Source organism: Ammodytes marinus (assembly GCF_949987685.1).
Source record: "Ammodytes marinus genome assembly, chromosome: 14".
In the NCBI taxonomy this organism is placed as follows: domain Eukaryota; kingdom Metazoa; phylum Chordata; class Actinopteri; order Uranoscopiformes; family Ammodytidae; genus Ammodytes; species Ammodytes marinus.
The window spans coordinates 12,275,766-12,297,874 of NC_137218.1; the positions used below are offsets into that span (position 1 = coordinate 12,275,766).

The following is a 22,109-nucleotide window of genomic DNA, read 5'->3' on the forward strand; positions in this document are numbered from 1 at the left end:
AGAAAACGTTACTGGGGAAGTGCGCATGTATGCAGAAAGATCTCTTTTACAGTCTATGAGCTAGAAGCTATTGGCGCTGCAGCTGCACACACAAACACACACACACACACACACACACACACACACACACACACACACACACACACACACACACACACACACACAAACAAACAGGCACACTTTCTGTTTCCCATTCTGAGCGAAGAAGTTGTATGACGAATTCTCTGTACCTCATATCTAATGAGCGCAATTTCTCAAGAACACTTGGGGGGATTTTTGTCAAATTAGGAACAAACTCACTCTTTGACTTTCGATTTTGGAGGTCAAAGGGTAAAGGACACAGTCACGATTTTGGAGGTCAAAGGTAAAGGTCATGGTCATGGTCCATATTTTGAGCCCAATATCTCAAACATGCCTTGAGGGATTTTCTTCAAAGTTGGCATGTCGACTCTGACTCAATTATTAACTGATTAGATTTAGAGGTCATAGGTCAAAGCTCAAGGTCACTTTGACCTCAAATCTTGTGAGCAAAATATTTTAAGAATACATTGAGGGAGTTTTGTCAAATTTAACACAAAAATACACTGGACTCAAGGAACTGATTATATTTTGGAGGTCAAAGTTCAAAGGTTACTGCAACCTCACATATTGTGAGGTCGAAGTGACCTTTTTCCATATTGTAGCTTCTTAGAAGCTTCCCCTTCTGTACCTTCACTGTTTGGCAATTGTATGCCAGGTGGTAATTCTATATGAATGAGAGCTATTAACTATAAATCACAGTATACAATCATCATAACAGTAATAATTTTAAATCCACTGTGGTGGTGCTATATGCAACAATAGCACCAAAACCCCAGCATACAGAAGAAAACAGCTTTTGAAGCAGCTGTCCACTGAAGGGACCACTGGCATGGCAGAGAACAAGCCACTCTGTGCTAATCACTGTTTTGACTGCAGTGCAATTGCTTCCAAGAAAAGCCTCAGCCATTATGAGCCCCAACCTGAACACAACGTGACATATGTGATTCGCTCACATATGTCACGTTGTGTTCACATATAAATTCTATTTATTTTTGACTTTGTAATCACTCATATAGCAGATATTAAGTCTAACAGGGATACATTTTGAAGAAATATCCCTCCTATACAGTGCCAGGGCCATGAGGAAAGCTAAATCTATCCTCACTGAACCGAGTCACCCTCTGTCTCATACATACTGGCTACTGCCATCTGGCTGAAGGTAGAGTACATTGTACACTGGTCTAAGACTTAAAGATTTAAGAACTAATTTGTCCATGTGACCATTCCCTCTCAGACATCTGGGCAAGACAGATTGTGAGGAAGGCCCAGTGCATTTTAGCCAGCTCTGACCATCCCCTCTTGGAGGAATTTGTTCTCCTTCCCCAGGCTGCCCAGGGTTAATAGGTATTCATTTTCCTATATTACTAGTGCAATAAATGCACTTAACAAGTGTTGAAACTTGACAACACTTTCAAACAGCACTAAAGCACTTTATTTTTTAAAGAATTCAAATGGAATGGGCTTTTATTAATGAACAGAGGTATTTTCTTTTAATGGGTTGTATTTGGTCAGGTTGTTTTTTCTTGTGTCCTTTTATATGTTGTGTTTGTGTTTACCACTGCTGCAAACCAAATTTCCCTGAACTGAACTGAGCTGGTCTTGTTAATAGCATGTGATTTTATTTTACTCTATTTAATATTAGTATATCTACAGTATATTGTATAATTTGTATCTTGTGTTTGTACTGCTGTCTTTTATTTTTTGCTGGCTGTTAAACTAATTGCCCCTCACAGGGATAATAAAGTGTAGGCTACTTCACCTTGAATCAATTATTATCGGAGAATATATACATACATTGATACAAATATACAGAATTAAATCGAAAGAGTGGCAATACACTATGAAACCTACTGTATTGACTAGATTAGTTTGATTTGACTGAAGTTGATATTACGAAAGAAAAAGCAAACGGAGACAAAGAGGGTTGAAAGATCTGTAATTCATCTAAACACCTGCAGGTGGCAGTAGAGTCTGTGGTCATTATACTGTATATTCATTTTTTTCCTTAAAAAAGGCCTTCTCAATAAAAAACAAAACCCTCTCTTTAGAAAAAAATCAACATCGTTTTAATGTGAATAGATAACAGACACGCTCCGGTTCTTTAAAAAAAGCAGAGACCAGAGACTCTGAATATAGAGGGAACCCAATGTCATGTTAGCACCTTGCTAGGGAAGCCCATCTACATTAATCCATATGCACTGAGAGGTTTTATTTAGGACCATTGCAGTGGGCGGCTAAGCCATTCCAGGAAAAGACGCTTGAGGCCTTACTCATTGACAATGATGTGGAGTGTCCCAAGTGCATCGTAAGGCAAAGGGCACAAACAATCAATCAACAATCAATAATCTATGTGTTATAACAGAATGAGACGGTATGCAGTGATCGCACCAATATGATGTGAGATGCACAAGGAGCATTTTATAAAGAAAAAAACACAAGATGAGCTTGGGTGAGACAAGTACAGCACAGGTGAAATTACTCCATATGATCTTACCAGATGGAAAGAAACAAGTTTCCAGTCACAGAAAGCGCCAATGCTGGGGCTGACATATATCAACTTTTTCCATTTTCACAATCTTAAAGGCCTACTTCACCGGTTTGAATATGAAGGTGTATTGAATTCTGAGATCCTATGTAGTATAAATGTGCGAAAAAAAAAAAACTTACTTTGTAAATATTACTGTGATGTCTTTTACTGTGACATCACAGTAATATTTACAAAGTACGGTTTTTTTTTAACCCTATATTTCTCTTTCTGTGATGTCACGAGAAAGAGAAATATAGGGTTAAAAAAAACACTCTTTCTGCCTTTTCTCAGGCTAGGATGACCCGATTTTAATTTTTTTTGCACATTTATACTACATAGGATCTCAGAATTCAATACACCTTCATATTCAAACCGGTGAAGTAGGCCTTTAAGTAAGCATATACAGTATCTCACAAAAGTGAGTACACCCCTCACATTTCTTCACATTTTTCTTTATATCTTTCCATGGGACAACACTGAAGAAATGACACTTTGATACAATGTAAAGTAGTCAGTGTACAGCTTGTATAACAGTGTAAATTTACTGTCCCCTCAAAATAACTCGACACACAGCCATTAATGTCTAAACTGCTGGCAACAAAAGTGAGTACACCCCTTAGAAAAAATGTACAAATTGGGCCCAAAGTGTAAATATTTTGTGTGGCCACCATTATTTTCCAGCACTGCCTTAACCCTCTTGGGCATGTAGTTCACTAGAGCTTCACAGGTTGCAACTGGAACCCTCTTCCACCCATTTATGACAGCATCACAGAGCTGGTGGATATTAAAGACCTTGCGCTCCTCCACCTTCTGTTTGAGGATGCCCCAAAGATGCTCAATAGGGTTTTGGTCTGGAGACATGCTTGGCCAGGCCATAACCTTTACCCTCAGCTTTTTTAGCAAGCCACTGGTCGTCTTGGAGGTGTGTTTGGGGTCGTTATCATGTTGCAATACCACCCTGCGGCCCAGTTTACGAAGGTTGAGTGCACGTGGTCAGCGTCGTACACAGAGGTTGGCTTTGGAAAATAGACGTATGAGTGCTGCCAGCATTGCTGAAGGGCTTGAAGGGGTGGGGGGTCAACATGTCAGTGCTCAGACCATACGCCGCACTCTGCATCATTAGAACATCATACTGGTCTGCATGGCTGTCATCCCAGAAAGAAGCCTATTCTAAAGATGATGCAAAAGAAACCCCACAAAAAGTTTGCTGAAGACAAACAGACTAAGGACATGGATTACTGCAACCATGTCCTGTGGTCTGATGAGACCAAAATACATTTATTTGGTTCAGATGGTGTTAAGAGTGTGGAGCGGCAACCAGGTGAGGAGTACAAAGACAAGTGTGTCTTGCCTAGAGTCAAGCATGGTGGTTGGAGTGTCATGGTCTGGGGCTGCATGAGTGCTGCCAGCACTGGGGATCTACAGTTCATTGAATTCTAACATGTACTGTGACATACTGAAGCAGAGCATGATCCCCTCCCTTCATAAACTGGGCCGCAGGGCAGTACTGCAACATGATAACGACCCCAAACACCCCTCCGAACGACCACTGGCTTGCTAAAGAAACTGAGGGTAAAGGTTATGGACTGGCCAAGCATGTCTCCAGTCTTAAACCCTATTGAGCATCTTTGGGGCATCCTCAAACAGAAGGTGGAGGAGCGCAAGGACTCTAATATCCACCAGCTCCTTGATGTCGTCATGAATGGGTAGAAGAGGGTTCCAGTTGCAACCTGTGAAGCTCTAGTGAACTACATGCCCAAGAGGGTTAAGGCAGTGCTAGAAAATAATGTTGGCAAAACAAAATATTGACACTTTGGGCCCAATTTGGAAATTTTTTCTTAGGGGTGTACTCACTTTTGTTGCCAACAGTTTAGACATTAATGGCTGTGTGTCGAGTTATTTTGAGGGGACAGTAAATTTACACTGTTATACAAGCTGTACACTGACTACTTGACATTGTATCAAAGTGTCATTTATTCAGTGTTGTCGCATGGAAAGATATAATGAAATATTTGAAGAAATGTTAGGGGTGTACTCACTTTTGTGAGATACTGTACAAGCTCACATATAGGCTTATCAGCACTACACCATAGACTGTGTTTTCTTAATGCATAGTACAGCTGAGGCTGGGATTTTTCTTTTAGTTCAGCAGGTAAACTCAGGGTATCACCAAAATCAGGTGGATTCATCTCAATTTATTTCTGTAAAAAACACAATATGAATAATTTTGTGTGAGTTATTTGGATGAAGAGCTTTATTACTTTAGGGTTAATATTCCCTGAGTCTTGTTAGCTATTGTGGGTAACTTATGTCGCCCCCATTAGAAATTTTGAGTAATTACAACAACACTTTTGGCGCATTTATGATGTAAACCTTCGTGAATGGGTATGGATTTTATACCTTCTGCTGAACGTCCTGTGTTTTTCTGGTAGGCCTAGAATCAAAAACTGAAACATTTTGTCTGCGTTTTTTGAGGTCCTGCACCAGTGTTGGAGGGTGGGTGGGGGATGGGGGGGTGACACTAGTTTGTAAACACTGCTATACTTAGAAGTACAGATAGTTTTGTTAATCTGTTTAAGCTTTTTAGCTCTTCATTTGGCCATGTAGTTGGCAGGGAACTGAACTGGTCAATGGGAGCCCAGCAGCCTGTTTTTGCTGTGAGGATTCTGAACAGGTTAATCAGTTCATGATGCACAATAGGTGGTTAAAATCTCTTGAGTTTCAGCGCCATCTAGCGGATCCAGTGTAGATTCATCAATACTCACTCTTCCTTTTTATATCTCAACTACTGCTTCGTAGATAATGAATGCTTCTCTGTCTAGTCATTATCAAGAAAAAGAAGAAAAAATAATGTTTATTTTTTAAATATTTTACGGCAGGATAAGGTAAAAGGGTAAACATGATTAAATGAAAAAAATGCTTGTTAACGTCAGCCTATGGTAAATCACAATCATCCTCACTAACAGCCTAATAAGATGGGCATTTGACTGGCGCAGCTGCGCGTAAACTTAGTTTGGCTTTGACGTCAGATAGGTGAAACACACCCCATTATCCCGCTCCAGAGGAGGAGTGCTTCTGCCGAGGAGGTGCGCCGCCCGGACACTGCAGTGTAGTTACTGTGCCATCGTTGCGGCTGCTCGCTCCCGACACCCCGTCCCGCTGCAGACTTCCCGGGGAGAAGAGGGGAGAGGATAGCGCTGGAATCCATGGCCGAGTCCAACCCGCTGTGGGGGTTCCCCCGTCTGCGCCGGGCCGCGGTAAGCCGGGAGGTGGGATGCTTCAAACGGTGCGGCGTGCATACTGCAGCAGAGAGAGAGAGAGAGAGAGAGCTGTTCTTAGGACACTTCAGTACTGCGACACAGCGGTTGGGATGTGTCCTCAGTACAGCAAACTGCATAGAATGTTTTAAAAATGCCCTTTGGTTGATAGGCTACCAGACTGGTCAGATTCAGATGGTAGTTCAATGTTAAGAGTCTGTGAAGGGGAACAGGACAGGCCAATGACAAACGTGTGTGTGTGTATGTATGTATGTGTGTGTGTGTGTGTGTGTGTGTGTGTGTGTGTGTGTGTGTGTGTGTGTGTGTGTGTGTGTGTGTGTTTCGACTGCAGGTGCTGAAAACCAAGGGGCGGCTTCAGTTTTGGCTTTCTGCAGTCTGTAACATGTGGACTATCTTCACGTGTGTCGCTTTATGTAACAGATTTGGGAGTACATGTCAAATACTTGATTCCAACAAATCTAAATGCAGTTGTGTAATATAGACAAGTCTGCGAGCATCCAACACCCTCCATCATGGCTGCTTTATAAGTAAATATTCAGGTGGATTTTAACTATTTACCTAGTATAGCGTTATGTTGTCTACAAAAGGCTGCTGTAGAAAGGTGAATGAGAGAGAAAGCTGTGAACACAGAGTTGTTTCTGTGAACAAACTAACCGGCCTGAGTGGAAAGGTAGAAATATAATAATGAAAATGCATTATAGTTGAGGATAATCTGAAAGCATCACTGTTTAAACACATGTACAGTAGACTCTGCCAAGTGTAGGTGTAAAGCTATAAATACAGAGGTTTATATAAAGTGTGTAAGTCATCTGTGCTAAACGCTATTGAGAAAACGTGGGCTAGAATAAGGTGTGGAAAGAGTCCCCACAGTTAGTAATAACATAAAAATACAGCTGTGTGTTTCAGTGTGTATTTGCTGCCTCTCTAGATTAAATATTCTTTACGGAAGGTAATGTCTGCTGCTGTGAGAAACCAGAGACGCAAAGACAAGACTCGAAACAGAAACAGATAAAAATTTACTAAAACAGTAAGATAGCAGGAGTAATGAATGATCTAGTTCAAAGCTTGTGTTGACTCTCTGACACCCCAAAAGAAAAGCGTTAACAGAATGAATAGAAGGAGCACTTCATTTGTGCAAAGAAAGGGAAAGTGAGGAAGAGAAGGTTGAAACAGCTGAGTGGGTCAGAGGAAGAGCTGACTGTCAGGAGCTGCTGTTGAGATGGACAGACTACACAGAGAGATAGATGCTGATGCCCTGTTGAGCTTTGCTAACAACACTCAGCAGCTGTCAGCAGCTCTGATTGACACTGCGACTCCTCTCAAGTCTGCACTCCTTTACCTGAATCCAGGGATGTTATGGAGGATATAAATCCACAAAACTCTCTTTACCATGGCTGACATGAATATTGTCCCCTAATGGTATACAGTACATCACAGTGGTCATCAGGCCTAAATGGTTTAAATAGTTGTTGTTTAGACTGATTTACAGTTATGACTTGTACACTAATCCTTTTATCTGCTCCTTCGTCCAAGTTTCAGTCAATGGTTATCTTGCATCAATGTATCAAACTATGCATTTTATTTCTTCTTCAGACCTCGTTTCCGGGCAACCTGCATTTGGTCTTGGTGCTCCGCCCGAGCGGCTTGTTGAGCTCCACTCCCAGCCCTTCTTCAAGCACCGACCTGGGCTTTCGCTTCAGCCAGGATGACTTCCTGCTAAAGATGCCGGTGAGAGGGGGGGATTCACAGATGATAATTTAGGAATGAGAGAAAATCTTTACTTTCTTTAGCTCTTATTTTAACTCGACGTCATTGAAAATGAGGGTCACCCCTCAATTGGTCTCTCGAGGATAAATAAAAGTTAAATGAAAAAAAAAAATTACACTATTACACTACACAGTACACACACTATCTTTCCTGTCCATTTTGATAAACTGTAGATGTTCCTCTCTTCTCTGATTTAAACTACCACCATACGTTGTAAACTCTCAAACAAGTTGAAACATGATGTTGTTTTACAGAGAACAATTGATTTCTGAGTAGGGTACAGTGCAGTACTGCTGAGGTTGGCTGTTAACAGTCCACACCTTGTGGCTCTGTGGTTGTAGGTGGTGATGCTGCGTTCAGTCGGTGACCTGCTGCGCTACATCGATGAAAACCACCTGACATCAGACTTCACTGCCAAAGTGGAGTATTGCCAAAGCGACTGGGTCGTCCTACGCACGGTAAAGTACACACTACTGATGCTATAGTCACTCCACCAGTGCACAGCATGTTGATGCATTGATGTTTTTGTGCTTAATAATTTGACTTAAAGGTCATAGGTCACATATTGTACTAATTTTCAGGTTCAAAATTGTAATTTGGGTTTCTACTAGAAAACTGTTTTCATGTTGTAGTGTCCAAAAAAAATTATTTTACTTATATTTCTCACAGTGCCATTGTGAAATCCCCTCCTTTCAGCCTCTGTCTGAAACGCTCAGTTTTAAGCCCCACCTTTTAAATCCCAGTCTGCTCTGATTTACCCTGATTCTAACTGCCAGTTAGAGTCAGTGGTATCTTGGGGTGCGGCTTATCACAGATGGAGGTAGTTGGTTGGTAATGGGGGAAATGGCTACGCCCATTATGACATCACAAGGGTAGAGAAATCTGACTGGGGTTTTTTAACACATGTTTTCTAAGAGGTGATTTTTCATGTACTTTGAGAGTCTGTAGACACACAAGGGAACCTTATTACAGCAATGTGACCTCTGAACTACTGAACGTGATTGTGAATACCGATATTAATTGGGTTCACGTGCCCTGTGTGTGTGTGTGTGTGTGTGTGTGTGTGTGTGTGTGTGTGTGTGTGTGTGTGTGCGTGCGTGCGTGTATGTGTGTGTACAGGCCATTGAGACCTTTGCAGTGACAGTCAAAGAGATCGCCCAGCTGCTGCAGGGCTTTGGTTCGGAGCTGTCTGAAACCGAACTTCCAGATGAAGCAAACGCCATTGAGTTCCTGCTGCACTCGCACACACACCGATACCGACAGATGAAGGTTACAGCCGGCTCTTTTCTTCCCCTCTCTCTCTCTCTCTCTCTCTCTCTCTCTCTCTCTCTCTCTCTCTCTCTCTCTCTCTCTCTCTCTCTCTCTCTATCTTGTCTCTGTGTCTGACCCTTTTTGTATTTTCTTTCTCCTTCCCTCTTTGTGTTTTCGCATCTTTTTCTTCTTTTATTTCTGCACTGGTTTTGTGTGGTTTCATGATTTCATTGGTCTCTGCCTGTTGTCTGTCATGTTTTTTGTTCTTTAGGACAACATCCGGAATGTCCTGAAAGAGGGACGCCTGCTGCTGACCAACCTGGAAACTATGAAGGCCTCTAAGAGAGACGAAGAGGAGGAGAGGGACATAAAAGCTGACATGAAAACTGTCCAGAGGTTTACAGAGTTCAGACATCTCCTTTAGAGCTAGGGCAACAATTTGGACACATTTGACGTCCTATTACAGTTTATTTCGATCGCTTACCCACAGTGGGCACAACTGTAGCTCAATGTGTAAAACTCTAACTACAGTCTGCACTACCAACAGTCACTGGAGCTGAACAGTTCACATCACCTGTAAAACAGGTTCAGTGCAGCAAACACTATGAACCAGCCTCATTGAGATAACACACACTGTCACTCAGAACACGTTCGAATGAACTGCTGCTCTGCATACTGTTGTTAGAGTTTTGCACATGTCGCTCCAGGTGTGCCAACTGTGGTTTAGCAATCAAAAAAAACTGTAAGCATATTACTTAACTTGGCAACTCATGCGAATGTCTGTGTCGCGGGTGTTTGTTTTTTTAGACTCCTGGCCCAACTAAGAGACATGGAGGAGGCCTTCGATGGCTTCTTTGAGAAACACCACTTGAAGCTGCAGCAGTACCTCCAACTGCTGCACTATGAAATGAATTTCCAGCAGGTGTGATGATTGGTGTCTGTCTTATAAGCCTATAGTCTCTGGGACACTGCTGTGATGATGAACTGTGTAATTGTGTGTGTGTGTGTGTGTGTGTGTGTGTGTGTGTGTGTGTGTGTGTGTGTGTGTGTGTGTGTGTGTGTGTGTGTGTGTAGATGGACGAGGTGCTGGAGAGGCTGACTGACCAGGAGAAGGACATTGCCCCTGTGGGAACTACAGTGGTTCAGACAGTACAACTATTGAGAGATCTAGAGACGATGGACAAACATGCACAGGTCATAAAACAAACCACACACAATAACAGTTTGAGATGTGGTTTGCTGGAATAACGTGATGTTTGGGTCTTACTGTAAAGTGGACATTTTATCCGTCAAGATTTTTTTTTTGTTTTCTGTAAAACAAAACTGTTGATAACTTTTCAATGTGTTGAAATGTGAAACCCAGTGAAACCCAGTTAGTTGAAATCTAACCCACGTTTCAAAGGAACTTTCAGCTTTTGTTAATTCTTGCACCCCCTTTGGACAAAAGTGTTAGTGATTTTACTGTGTCAGCTATAGTTCCAGGGTGAGGGTCCCATGACAAAGGCATTAAGAAAAACTATATAAAAAAAGGAATTCTTTGGACTGATGGTCTCGTTTGCTGTTACATGTCATTTATGATCATCAGAGGAAAAATGCGACTGTTTCAGAAATATTTCAAAGTTCATGTAGCAAGATGAGGTGTAATGAAACATGTGTTCTGACTGTGTTTGTGAATCAGGAGGAGATGTCTCGTGCCCAGGTGTTGATCCTGCACGGCCATCAGTTGGCAGCTAACCACCACTACGCCCTGTTGCTCATCATCCAGCGCTGCAACGAGCTGCGACATCACTGTGATGTCATCACTACTGCCATACGCACCAAGCGGGCCTCGCTCACCAGAGCACAAGACCTGCTGCTGCGCCTTGAAGAGGTAAAACGTGCACACGGTACACACATGCTCAAAGAGTTACATGCAAACTCCATTTGAAAACAATCAAAAATCTTTCATTTTGGTCTATGCATCTTCTTGCTTTATTCAGCACACAAACCACAGGAACTCCAAGCTGCACATTTGTTATGATATCGAGATGTTAAAGGAGAAGTAAGCATTATGGTCCTTTTAGCTAACTTCTTGTCAGTGACTGCAGTTAGCAGTCCCCTCCCTCGTCCCTACGTCACCACCCCATGAATGCGCAGTCATCTTCGTCAGATAGTGCCGCGATGGAGAGCAGCGAGTCATTCTCCATGAGCACAGAGACCCGCCTCTTTATAGCGCTCTGTCTCCTGATTGGATTAACTGCAGTAACTGACAGGAAGTTAGCTAAAAGAACCATTCCGCTTACAGCTCCTTTAAGTGATTGCTGTATGAATAAAGAGTGATTCACCACGTATTTTAACAAAAAAATATCACATTAGAGCAAAAGTTCACTGACAAATGCAGATGTGCAATGCCACCAAAAATTATCCGTCTGTTCCAAGATTGTGTGCACCCTCAACGACAGCTAAAGTAATGTCCTCTAGGAAAGGAAAGAGGCCAAAATCTTGAAAGGACACTTGTTAAATTTCTTCAAGTGATTTTTTTTGCTTTGTTTTGATAACATTTTTGTTTTCTTAAAAACATCAAATATCTTAGTAAAATCTGTCATGTTCCTGTGTGTTCTTGTGTGTGCAGGCCCTCCGCTGGTGTGACGAGGGTGCATACCTCCTGGCGAGTCAGATGGTGGACAAGTTCCAGACCAGAGAGGGAGCTCAGGAGGCACTGCAGTACCTGCGTTGTCACCAGGAGAGGGCGCCGTCTGCACTGAATAACAGCCAGGACACGCTGAGCCTGGAGTTTGAAGCTGCACTTACCCCCCAACTGCAGGTAAACCCACTGTTACTGAAACACACACACACACACACACACACACACACACACACACACACACACACACACACACACACACACACACACACACACACACACACACACAAACAAAGAAAGATGACCCACAGCTAACACTTTCTTCCTTTGCAGTCCCAAATATCCATGGTTACGGAGAAGCTGAACTCAATGCAGTCCATGATCAGAAACAGAGAGCAGTGTCTGAGGAAGTTGGCTGATGTACAGGTCCGGCCTATTCAGCTGGTGGCCCCCAGGCCCGAGCCCGACCCCCGCTGCAAGTCCCCCCTCTTCTCCCCCAAACATGGTACGATCCTCTCCAATGGCCCCTTCTCCTCACGTTAATCCTGTTGTCTTTAAATAAGTCATAATCAGTTCCAACTGCAGTGTTACTGTAATCACTTGATATATGGGAAATCCTTTTTAAAAACTTGTAAAATGCTGCTTTCTAGTGCAGCTTTGTTTTCATGGTTTAGGTTCTGCCCACAATCTGTAGTTGACCTTGATGTTATAACGATACACTTATCACATCTCCACCCCCTCTTTGTCTTCTTGCCTCTACTCCTTTCTTATGGTTTTTGACACCAACAGTCACATGTGTGTGCCCTGTGTGATTCTCTCCACAGGCGTAGACTTTAACGTGCTGAACGCCAAGTTCTCCTTTGACCTGCTTCCTGGCAAGAGAGCGGCGAGGAGGAACAACAGCCAGCCCAAGGTGTGTGAGTTTGTGTTATGTGTACTTTAGCCACACAAAACTGGTGTGTCTTTAGTTGAGGCATTGTCGGTTAGTACAGCCTGAAATATCTCAATAGCTGTTCGATGAAATCCCATGAGGGTTTTTTTTAAGACATTCAGTTTCCCCAGAGGATGGCTCCTAGTACTTTTTCATCATTTGACTTGGCCGGTTATGCCACCATGAGACTGAAATTAGTAATGTTGTGTCTGGACAACTATTGGACTAGTTGTCTTGAAATTTGGTACACAGGTCCATGCCCCTCAGGATGAAATGTGATAACTTAAGTGATTTTAAGTTTTCATAAAGTGCAATCGTCAGATCATAATCTTAAATTGTCAAGCTGCTAAATACAGTACATTTTCTGTAATCATTACATTCATTTGACAACTTTGAAAAGCGTATACACATGTTTATATTGGTGGTTGTTTTAGCTAAAAATATCTTTAAATATCTAAAAGATTTTGAAAAATCATTGGCTAACATGTATAACATTTTTTGTGAACGAGGATAACCCAACATCCGCAACTAAACGTTATTGATAAAATGTGAAAACACGCTCCAAGCTGAAGTACTTGTTTCATGTGTGCTTTGTCAGATCGAGGTAATGCATGATTTCCAAGGCAACCGAAGCTGTCTGTATGGCCCCGCCCCTGAGACGGATTCAGAGGCAGAAGACAATCCAGAGCAGGTCACACGGTATGCGATTTGTCACTTATCACACATGATCCTCTCTACAGCCTGTAATGTCTGTCTAATCATCCAAGTCTTGTGTGTGGATCATATTGTCTAACTTGTTTTTGTGGCAAACCAAAGTGTGCACAATGGCATTTGATATTTAATTTTGCTTCGCATCCTATTGCTCTCTTCTTTTCCCCCTTTCCAGTCATATCATGAAGGAGCTGATAGCTACAGAGAGGATCTATGTAGACGAGCTGCTCTCTGTCCTCCTGGTGAGTTTACATCAGATCATGTCAATGACATTTAGCTTTATATATAGTTTACAGTGCAGGAAGAAACAGAGCGTTTTTGAAAAGCAATTTTCATTGCATTTTTCACACAGATATTGTGATTGCAAAATGTTTTGGGATAATTCTTTATTTTTTGTCAAAACTAAATCTTCAGATCAATATTCACTGGCAGGGTGTTAAAAGACGACACCATTACTTAAGTGAAGCACTATGTTATGGCGTCCATGACCTCATGCTGCCTCTTTCAACAATTTTGGCCTCATGATGTGACGACTGTTCCATGACAGGCCTTACTAAATTCCTTTTTTTTTCCTGCACATCTGTAGTTTCAAACAGGAAATTCTCCTTAAATTTAGTTTCTAAGGCTATTTTCCGCATGTTTTGTTTTCCATATGTTAGTAATTGGTGGGTATATACGCAGCTGCCTTTGGAAGCACTTCTTCTATTGGTGAGAATGACTGTCCCACGAGGAGAACAGCATTAACATGTAACCTCTTGGTCAGACGGGCTAAATAATGTATATCCTAAATCACAACCTTTGCCATTGTTTCAAATCACAGTTTTGGAGAAGGTTAAAATAAATGAACCGTTCAGCTCTAGTTTGAACCCACAATGTTGAATATACATACTGAATAATTTAGCTTTGTTGGTTTGTATGTTGGTTTATTCTTCTCTGCTATGATATTTCTACTTTGTCATTTTTCTTTCTCATCCCTTTCTCCCATCTGTTTTCCTTTCTTTACTACTTTCTCCTGTTGTTTACTCTATGCTCCCTTCCTCTCTCTTCTCCCTCCTCTGCTCTCAACAGGGCTACAGGGCAGAAATGGAGGACCCGTCCATGTCTAATCTTCTTCCTTCAGCTCTGCGCAGCCAGAAGGACCTTCTGTTTGGCAACATGCCCGCGATTTACCAGTTCCACAGCAGGCAAGAGACACACACACACACACACACACACACACACACACACACACACACACACACACACACACACACACACACACACACACACACACACACACACACACACACACACACACACACACACACACACACACACACACACAGATTACAAGCACCTCTTTTCACGCCAGTTGAATCCCTTTCATTTTCCCCTTGGGTTCTTCATTCAGGATCTTCCTTCAAGATCTGCAGAGTTGCCTGGAGACGCCAGAGAGGGTGGGGGCTTGCTTCCTTCAGCGGGTGAGGAAACAGGAGGAGGAAATGGGGAACATTTTAAGTGAAGTGACATGACATAAAATCATTATCTAAGTGTGTGTGTGTGTGTGTGTGTGTGTGTGTGTGTGTGTGTGTGTGTGTGTGTGTGTGTGTGTGTGTGTGTTTGTGTGTGAGAAGAAAGGAAAGTTCCAGATGTACGAGCGTTACTGCCAAAACAAGCCTCGCTCTGAGTTGATATGGCGACAATGCTCTGATTCGCCCTTCTTTCAGGTAGTAACATCCTCCATATTTAACATGATCCACTCATTGTTCCAGATTGATGTTATCAAATGAATTAGAATTAGTGCTGATAGCAGGCACAATATCTTTAGAACAGAATTATGTCTTTTTCCAAAGTGCCTTGTGCATTAGAGGCATAGATTACAGGCAGGTCTCTCTCTGTCTCTGTCTCTCTCTCTCCCTCCCCCACTCTCTCTCTGTAGGAGTGCCAGAAGAAGCTGGAGCAAAAGCTAGGTCTGGACTCCTACCTCCTGAAACCAGTCCAACGCCTCACCAAGTACCAGCTGCTGCTTAAGGTTTGGGACATTCATCATGACCCAGCCAGTAACAAAGAGTCAAGATGCAGCTCACATGCATGTTGAAAAGATTTAGATTTGAGTTTCTAGGCAAGATTAACGTCACCATCATCACAAAGGCAAATTGTTTTGGGATTACATATCTGTCATTTTTAACCTTATGATCGTTAGCAAAAAAAATAAGGAATTTGTCGCCTCAATGAAAAAGTATATAAACCATTTACAAAGCAGAAACATGGTGCACTTTTTAGGTAGTGGTGGATGATGCCATCTTTAGTTACTAGCTCCTCATGCTCAAAGGCCAACCCAGCTTCTTTAAATTCTCCCAATGGGAGGGGTTAGCAAGGGAGTGTTGCAAACTATATTTTTCAACACTAGATCCCGCCAAAGTACACTTACATTACACACTGCACATATACGACTTTGCAAAGATGCTTCATTTTACGCTAGCAGTTTAGGCATAACAGAGCTTTGAGCTTAAACCTCTCTTTAGCATGTAAGCATGCTAACAATTGCTTATTAGTACTCAACACAAAGTACAGCTTAGGCTGACGGAAATTTCAATAGTTTTGGAGGTCATAAATCAAAGTCATAAGTAAAAAAATTAACATTTTGACCTTTGACCTTTTGATTTTTGAGGAAATGTTAATGGATCACTGCAGTTGCTACAATTCATCTTTAGGGGGACCATGAATGTCTGAACTAAATGCCATGGCAATACATCAAATAGTTGTTGATACATTTCACTGGAAGCCAAAATCCCAAACTTTACTTTGGTTCAAAGTTATGGGCTGACCAGCCAAACTTTCCATCCACACAATAATGCCGCTAGAGCGACTAAAATAAAATCAGATCTGTCTCCACTGTAATTGGTTTTGTTTAAAATATTATTGCATTCTCACTGATGAATGGACAAATGTGCTTAGAGCCATGCGGACACAGGTGGACATCTGAAAACAGGAACAGAGATAAATTGACCAGATAGACACAGTTTATCCAACAAAATTAATTTGTACACACAGACTTTTCTAAAAACTAGATCAGATAAACTGAAAAGTGACCTGTCAACCCGTGTCTGTCTTTGTTTAGGAGCTGCTGAAGCACTGTACAGAGGAGCAGTATCGCTGCCAGCTCCAGGAGGCTCTGGCCTCCATGCTGGAGCTGCTCAAGTCTGTTAACGACTCCATGCATCAGATAGCCATCACTGGATATCAGGTACCAACAGGTCATATCAATCATTCAGATGGAGTGAATGCCAGATTCAATGCATACTTTTGTGATTGGTCAGTTCAGAAGAATAGAATATAGCGTTTCAGCTTTTTGCCACAATGTATTTACCATCAGCAAAAGTTTGAATATGGCTACATTAATTTTTCTCATTTCAAAATAGCTGCAAAATTGTCCCTCTGTTAAGTGGAGCCCAAAGCACATTTTACAATGATTGATGTGATTTTATGACTGTTAGGTATAACCTACTCAGCATTCACAAAGTTCATTAGCTACCAATTTGGTTGCATTGCTAAATTGAACTGGAAACCAATGGTGCTGCCGGGTGAAGGATATTGAAACACTATCGAGTTTTCCTATTCATGTTGATAAACACAGTCCATGTAATGTGCACTGAACATAATTGCATAATTGCTCACTTTGTTGGTTCAGTTTTGTATATGATACTGTCTTCTCCGTCCACCGGTCTGTCTTTCCGTCTGTCCCAGGGCGACCTCAGCCAGCTGGGCAGAGTGCTGATGCAGGGAGGCTTCAGTGTGTGGATCAGCCACAAGAGGGCAGCGGTGCGAATGAAGGAGATGGCCAGGTTCAAGCCCATGCAGAGACACCTCTTCCTCTATGACCACGCGCTGCTCTTCTGCAAGCGCCGGGACGAGGACACTCACGACAGGGCGCCCTTCTACAGCTTCAAATCCTGCCTCCGAGTAACAATATACAAAGCACACACTTTTATAAGCAGCACGTTATTATTTGGGTGGTAAGTTGGCCTAGAGGAAGAGGGGCCGAACAGTAACTATGAGTTTTTTTTTTGTAAAACTAGTGGTGACTGGTTTTACAACTACGGTGCCCACCATCTATCACCATTGTGTCCTTGAGCAAGGCACATAACCCCAAACTGCTCCAGGGGCACTGTACTATGGTTTACCCTGCACTCTGACCCCCTACGGTTACTTGAGAGGAGATATGCGAAAAAAAAAAGACGAATTTCAATGTGCCTTGTGTAAATTGACTAATAAAGATAACTTAACTTAACGATCCGATGCAATCCAGTTAAAAAAGCGCAAACTATAAACTCTTCACTTTATGAAGCCTATGATGTTGTGACTCTGTTAATTCAAGTAATTGGTCAGTTGCTTCAACTGTATACTGCAAAGTGCTGCTGGGCATGACGTGATCCTTGCTTTGTCATTTATAAAGGAATGTAATAACTTTTCCTCTCTGTCTGTAGATGAGTGCAGTGGGAATCACAGAAAATGTGAAGGGAGATGTGAAGAAATTTGAAATCTGGTACAGTGGCAGAGAAGTGGTGTACATAGTTCAGGTGTTTGATCTTCTGCTTTCTATTTATCTATCACTTTTTTATAGTGCATGCACCTTTAGCCAGATCACTTACACACCTCTCTTGTGCGTGTGTGGGTTTGTTTGTGTGTGTGTGTGTGTGGGGGGGGGGGGGTGTGTGTGTGTACTCTGTGTCTCTTTTTCCGGAGTTCTAGGCTCCCACGGTGGAGGTCAAAGTTACTTGGCTGACAGAGATTCGGAAAATCCTCACAAACCAGCAGAAACTGCGTCAAGGTTTCTATAAATTATTTTATACAATATTTTTTGTGAAGAAGCAATATAGAACGATCGATTATTTGGCCCTTTTATTGTCAGCGTAGGTTCTTTGCTTTTTGAGTTACCCATAGACACAATGGAAATTGTTTGATTGTCCTTATGAAGATATTGTGTTGGAATCCAGTTTGTTCTTTGATTGATTTGATTTTCTGCTCAATTTAAGCTATATGTCCATCTCTGTCCCATCTCCTTTTCCCAGACGAGACTCCTTCTTTGCCACTTTCAGACAACCCCCTCTCCGACAGGTGATTGTCTCTGCATGACCTCCTGTGTCAGTTTATGGTGGAAATCCAGTTTCAATTCGGAAATTGATTTAATACTTGATCCATTAATGAAATGGTTTTCCCTCACCTTTTGATCTAAATGATGGGCAACAAAAAAAAAAAAAAAAAACAATTTCTGAAATGACTGATGACCAAATAACCCGACCATTGTTGTTATTGTTTTTATACCAAAGCATCATGCTTATCTGAGTTATTGAGTGGGTTTGTATCTGTGCATTGTGTGTGTATATGTAATGGATAAGAGCCTCCTTAATCTTGCCAAGTTTTAACACTGTGGTGTCTGTGGTGCCGAAACTCCTCGCTGCTACATTCCAGCACCATGGAGTTACATACCAAATCTACTAGAAGAAGTACAGCTACTTCTGCACCACCCGCTTATTATCCACTTTCACCAACAGTCCCTGATGAGGCAGTTTAAAGAGCTGCTGACCATGATTGAGAACCACTGCATTAACATCTTGCCAAGCTGCTCAAGCATTCTTTTACACTTAAGCAGTGCTTTAGACAGTTATGTTATTGATCCTGGGGTTGAATAAGAATTCAAACACAAAAGCAAAAAAAGAAGGTTGAGTGCTTGTTGGATGATCCTTAAAACAAATAGTCAAAGTGAAAATTGTTGGAACACTATCCACACAGGTTTTCCAAGATCTTACAGTTTTTGCTCTGTTACCTATTTTTAGTCATTGAAAATACTGTTTATCCAGGATAATGTCAGTGATGGAGCTTTATTGCGTGTTGGTAGGGATGTGTGTGTGTTGTGTTTTCTGAAAGCATGCAAGCATGTTATACATTTGATGATTGTTTGAGTCTTCACTAATCTTCACAATACAGTACACAACTTGTTGACTCTATGCAGGTTCAGGATTACCATTGGCCTATACTCCTTCTCTTGTATGATTATTGATTATTACTAACAGATGCAAGGATGAGACCATTGGAATGTTTGTCACCTTTTGAATGGATTATCATTATTATATATGATGGATATCATATAGGTCTCATAGAACATTGTGTACATTAAATAATCTTTCCATATATCACAGAAATATCTGGTCCGTTGAAATCAGAGGCTGAGATATATGTGATTGTGAACTTTACGGAATGCTGTATTGATTTACCCAATGTGGATGAGCTTGTTTTGTGACACGGGGAATGTTGTTGTTGTTGTTGTTGTTGTTGTTTTTCGTTCTGTTTGTCGTGGTCATGTGGTCTTGTTTCCATGGTGATGGGGGTTTTAGTGCATCAGAGATGTGTGTGTCGTGGGGCGGCGCATCGGTGGGAGGCTGCTCAGCGTGTCTCCCTGTCACTCACAGCTCCTCAGCAACAAGCCACTCCCACAGGCTCCGGGGGGAGGAGTCATTACACACAAGTCCAGCCCACTCCGACCCTGTGGTTCAGTCACCTCGACGCAGTGAGTTGCTGAGACATTTTGTTTTTTTTAAAGTTTCATAAATTTCTTTTAACAAGAAACAGAACATAATACAAAACATAATGAAATACAATGTAAGAGCAAAGTAAAAGGTAATGTCTTACTCTACCATGGCGTTGTATTAGAGTGCCATGAGTACATTTCACATGCCTCAAACCAGCTTCCAAAGGATGTGCAACCATTGCTGTGCTTTTTTGTCTCACAACAAATTGTGGTATTTTCATTAGTGAATGTCAGCTGATTAGTTCCCAGATATTTGTAGCACTGACTCTGTATCCAGTGCTCCGACCCTTCATAAGAATAGTCTCAATGCCCGCAGTTCAACACAAGAAAACAGCAGTTCCTTTGAATAAATCTAGTATTTTTCATGAGCACCCTGGATTAATTTAAAACATCTTTGTCATATACACAATTTGTCACAATGGATGCACATAGATCAAAGTCTATCTTCTCAGCTGTCTTGTCACCTGCAGCTTGGCCGGCCCCTGCCCACTCGGTGGCAATATGTGATGGCCTGGAGGACTGGGGTGCAGCCACGGATCTGTCCAACTTATCGGACTCAGACGAGGAGGATCACCCTTCCCCCCTGGTGAGGTGTTACTGTAATAATGAGGGAAATTACCTGTTGTTCTGTCTAGTTGAATTCATCAACACTGAGCCTTGTAGCTACTGTATACTAACAGACAACATGTGCCATTGGCTGCTCTTTAGAGGACGCTGTGCTGACCCATATCTAAATGGCTTTTTACTCAACACTGAATTGCTTAAAAAACACAAAGAAATTGAAAATAAACGGCAAGTTTATTTGTAAAGATCTATATAGATATAGGCTTAGGACTGTTGTGCATGTAAATGAAGATATTAAAATGTTTTTCTTATCTGTTCCAGGTGGCGGGCAGGTACAGGGTCATGGTGGAGAGCAGTATGGCCAGTGTTGATGACATCATCTTTAACTGTGGCGATGTCATCCAGCTGCTGCACGAGGAACTGTCAGGAATGTGGTAAAATAGTCTATCTGTTTCAGAAATGTTCACCGCAGACGATTCGACTGAAAATTCTAGCAAAACCTGGAGATTGAAATACCGATTTAGTTTTAACTTCTCATGTCTCTGTGTTGTGTTTTAACGCACATGTGTTTGATCACAGGATTGTGAAGAATATGAGTCGGGGTGAGGAGGGGCGTGTTTTGCCCGAGGACCTGCACAGGATTCTGGGAGAGACCTGCTAAAAGCCAATCAGAACAGAGGATGTCCATTCACACAGACAGACAAACAGACTCATAGACTCCATCATCTTCCTGACTCAAAAGGGGGGCACCTGCCGAGATGTTAACTAGATTGACACACATCAGCATCAAACTACTGTGACACTTTCACCTCAGAAAGCTGTAAACTACAGAATGGACCTCAGAAGAATGTAACAATGTAAAGCACACACATTGGACCTCACAAAACCAACGCCTTTTCCAGCGTATGACAGTCAATTATTTGGACTTGGGGTTGTAACTAATGATGTTGAACTGGGACTTTATTTTAAACTGTCAGCATGGACTTTTGTTTGAATACGTGAAGTTTTATGATTACTATTTTCTTATTCAATATCACATCATTTCTGCATTTGTATCCTACCATATCATAACTGTTCATGTGCCAAACAGCTCAGCAAATCTTTGTGGCTTGTTTTTGTAGAACGGAAGATAGCTTTACCTTGTAGTGCCATTGTTCTTAATGAATTCAAACCCTCTGTCTTTCCTACAGTGGCCAAGCTACTAGAGGGTATCTATGTGTCTCAAAACCAGGACCAGACCAGGTGACGGCAATTATCAGTTACAAAAAATTCTAATTAGAAATTAGTCAGTGATTGGTTGCATTTGAATATAGAAATTTGACCTCCAATCACAGTAATGCTGTTAACACATAAATCAGACACTGCAAAGGCAATTTGGCGAGAAATGACAGAAAAAGAAACAAGGCAAGAAAAAGGAACCTGGCAATATTAGGTCAAGAAATTGCAGGTTTTGCCGGGGTTAGTTTTGCCGCTCAGAGGTGTTGAGTAGGGGTGTTGGTGTGAAAAATGCCATTGCATACCCTCTAGTGATCTTTTATGAGATATCTTAGGAGGAAAAGTACATTTGTGATGAACTACTTTAATATTGGCTGCATTTATATTTTGGTTCTTGTGCATAGCGCTGGTTGGGAAATCTCATTGGAACAGAGCCATTGGAAATGTTATTAGTTTTTCCCGTGCTTATCCCGCAGTAGCAATTGCAAATGTTTCCTGTGTAATAAAAGTCTTGCCGACGCAGACGTGGTAAAAGTGCTGCAGCGCTGTTAATCAGCAGGCAAGATGGATTATCAGGGTCTGGGGGAAAGCGC

The 22,109-nt window shown here is 41.8% G+C and overlaps 1 protein-coding gene across 1 annotated transcript; it reads left to right on the plus strand.

The window, feature by feature from the left end:
• Positions 1-5,814: 5,814 nt before the first annotated feature.
• On the plus strand, positions 5,815-20,962 carry mcf2b (MCF.2 cell line derived transforming sequence b; the record flags this gene model as incomplete). Its single annotated transcript, XM_080041657.1, has 26 exons — positions 5,815-5,865; positions 7,480-7,614; positions 7,995-8,111; positions 8,773-8,922; positions 9,176-9,300; positions 9,712-9,826; positions 9,979-10,098; positions 10,583-10,774; positions 11,516-11,707; positions 11,861-12,032; positions 12,352-12,440; positions 13,057-13,157; positions 13,345-13,411; positions 14,238-14,353; positions 14,560-14,629; positions 14,783-14,875; positions 15,088-15,180; positions 16,270-16,395; positions 16,896-17,111; positions 17,636-17,728; positions 17,901-17,979; positions 18,221-18,266; positions 19,544-19,716; positions 20,208-20,323; positions 20,623-20,735; positions 20,881-20,962. The coding sequence occupies 26 exons, from the start codon at positions 5,815-5,817 to the stop codon at positions 20,960-20,962; spliced, it is 3,042 nt and encodes a 1,013-aa protein (XP_079897783.1).
• Positions 20,963-22,109: the final 1,147 nt, after the last annotated feature.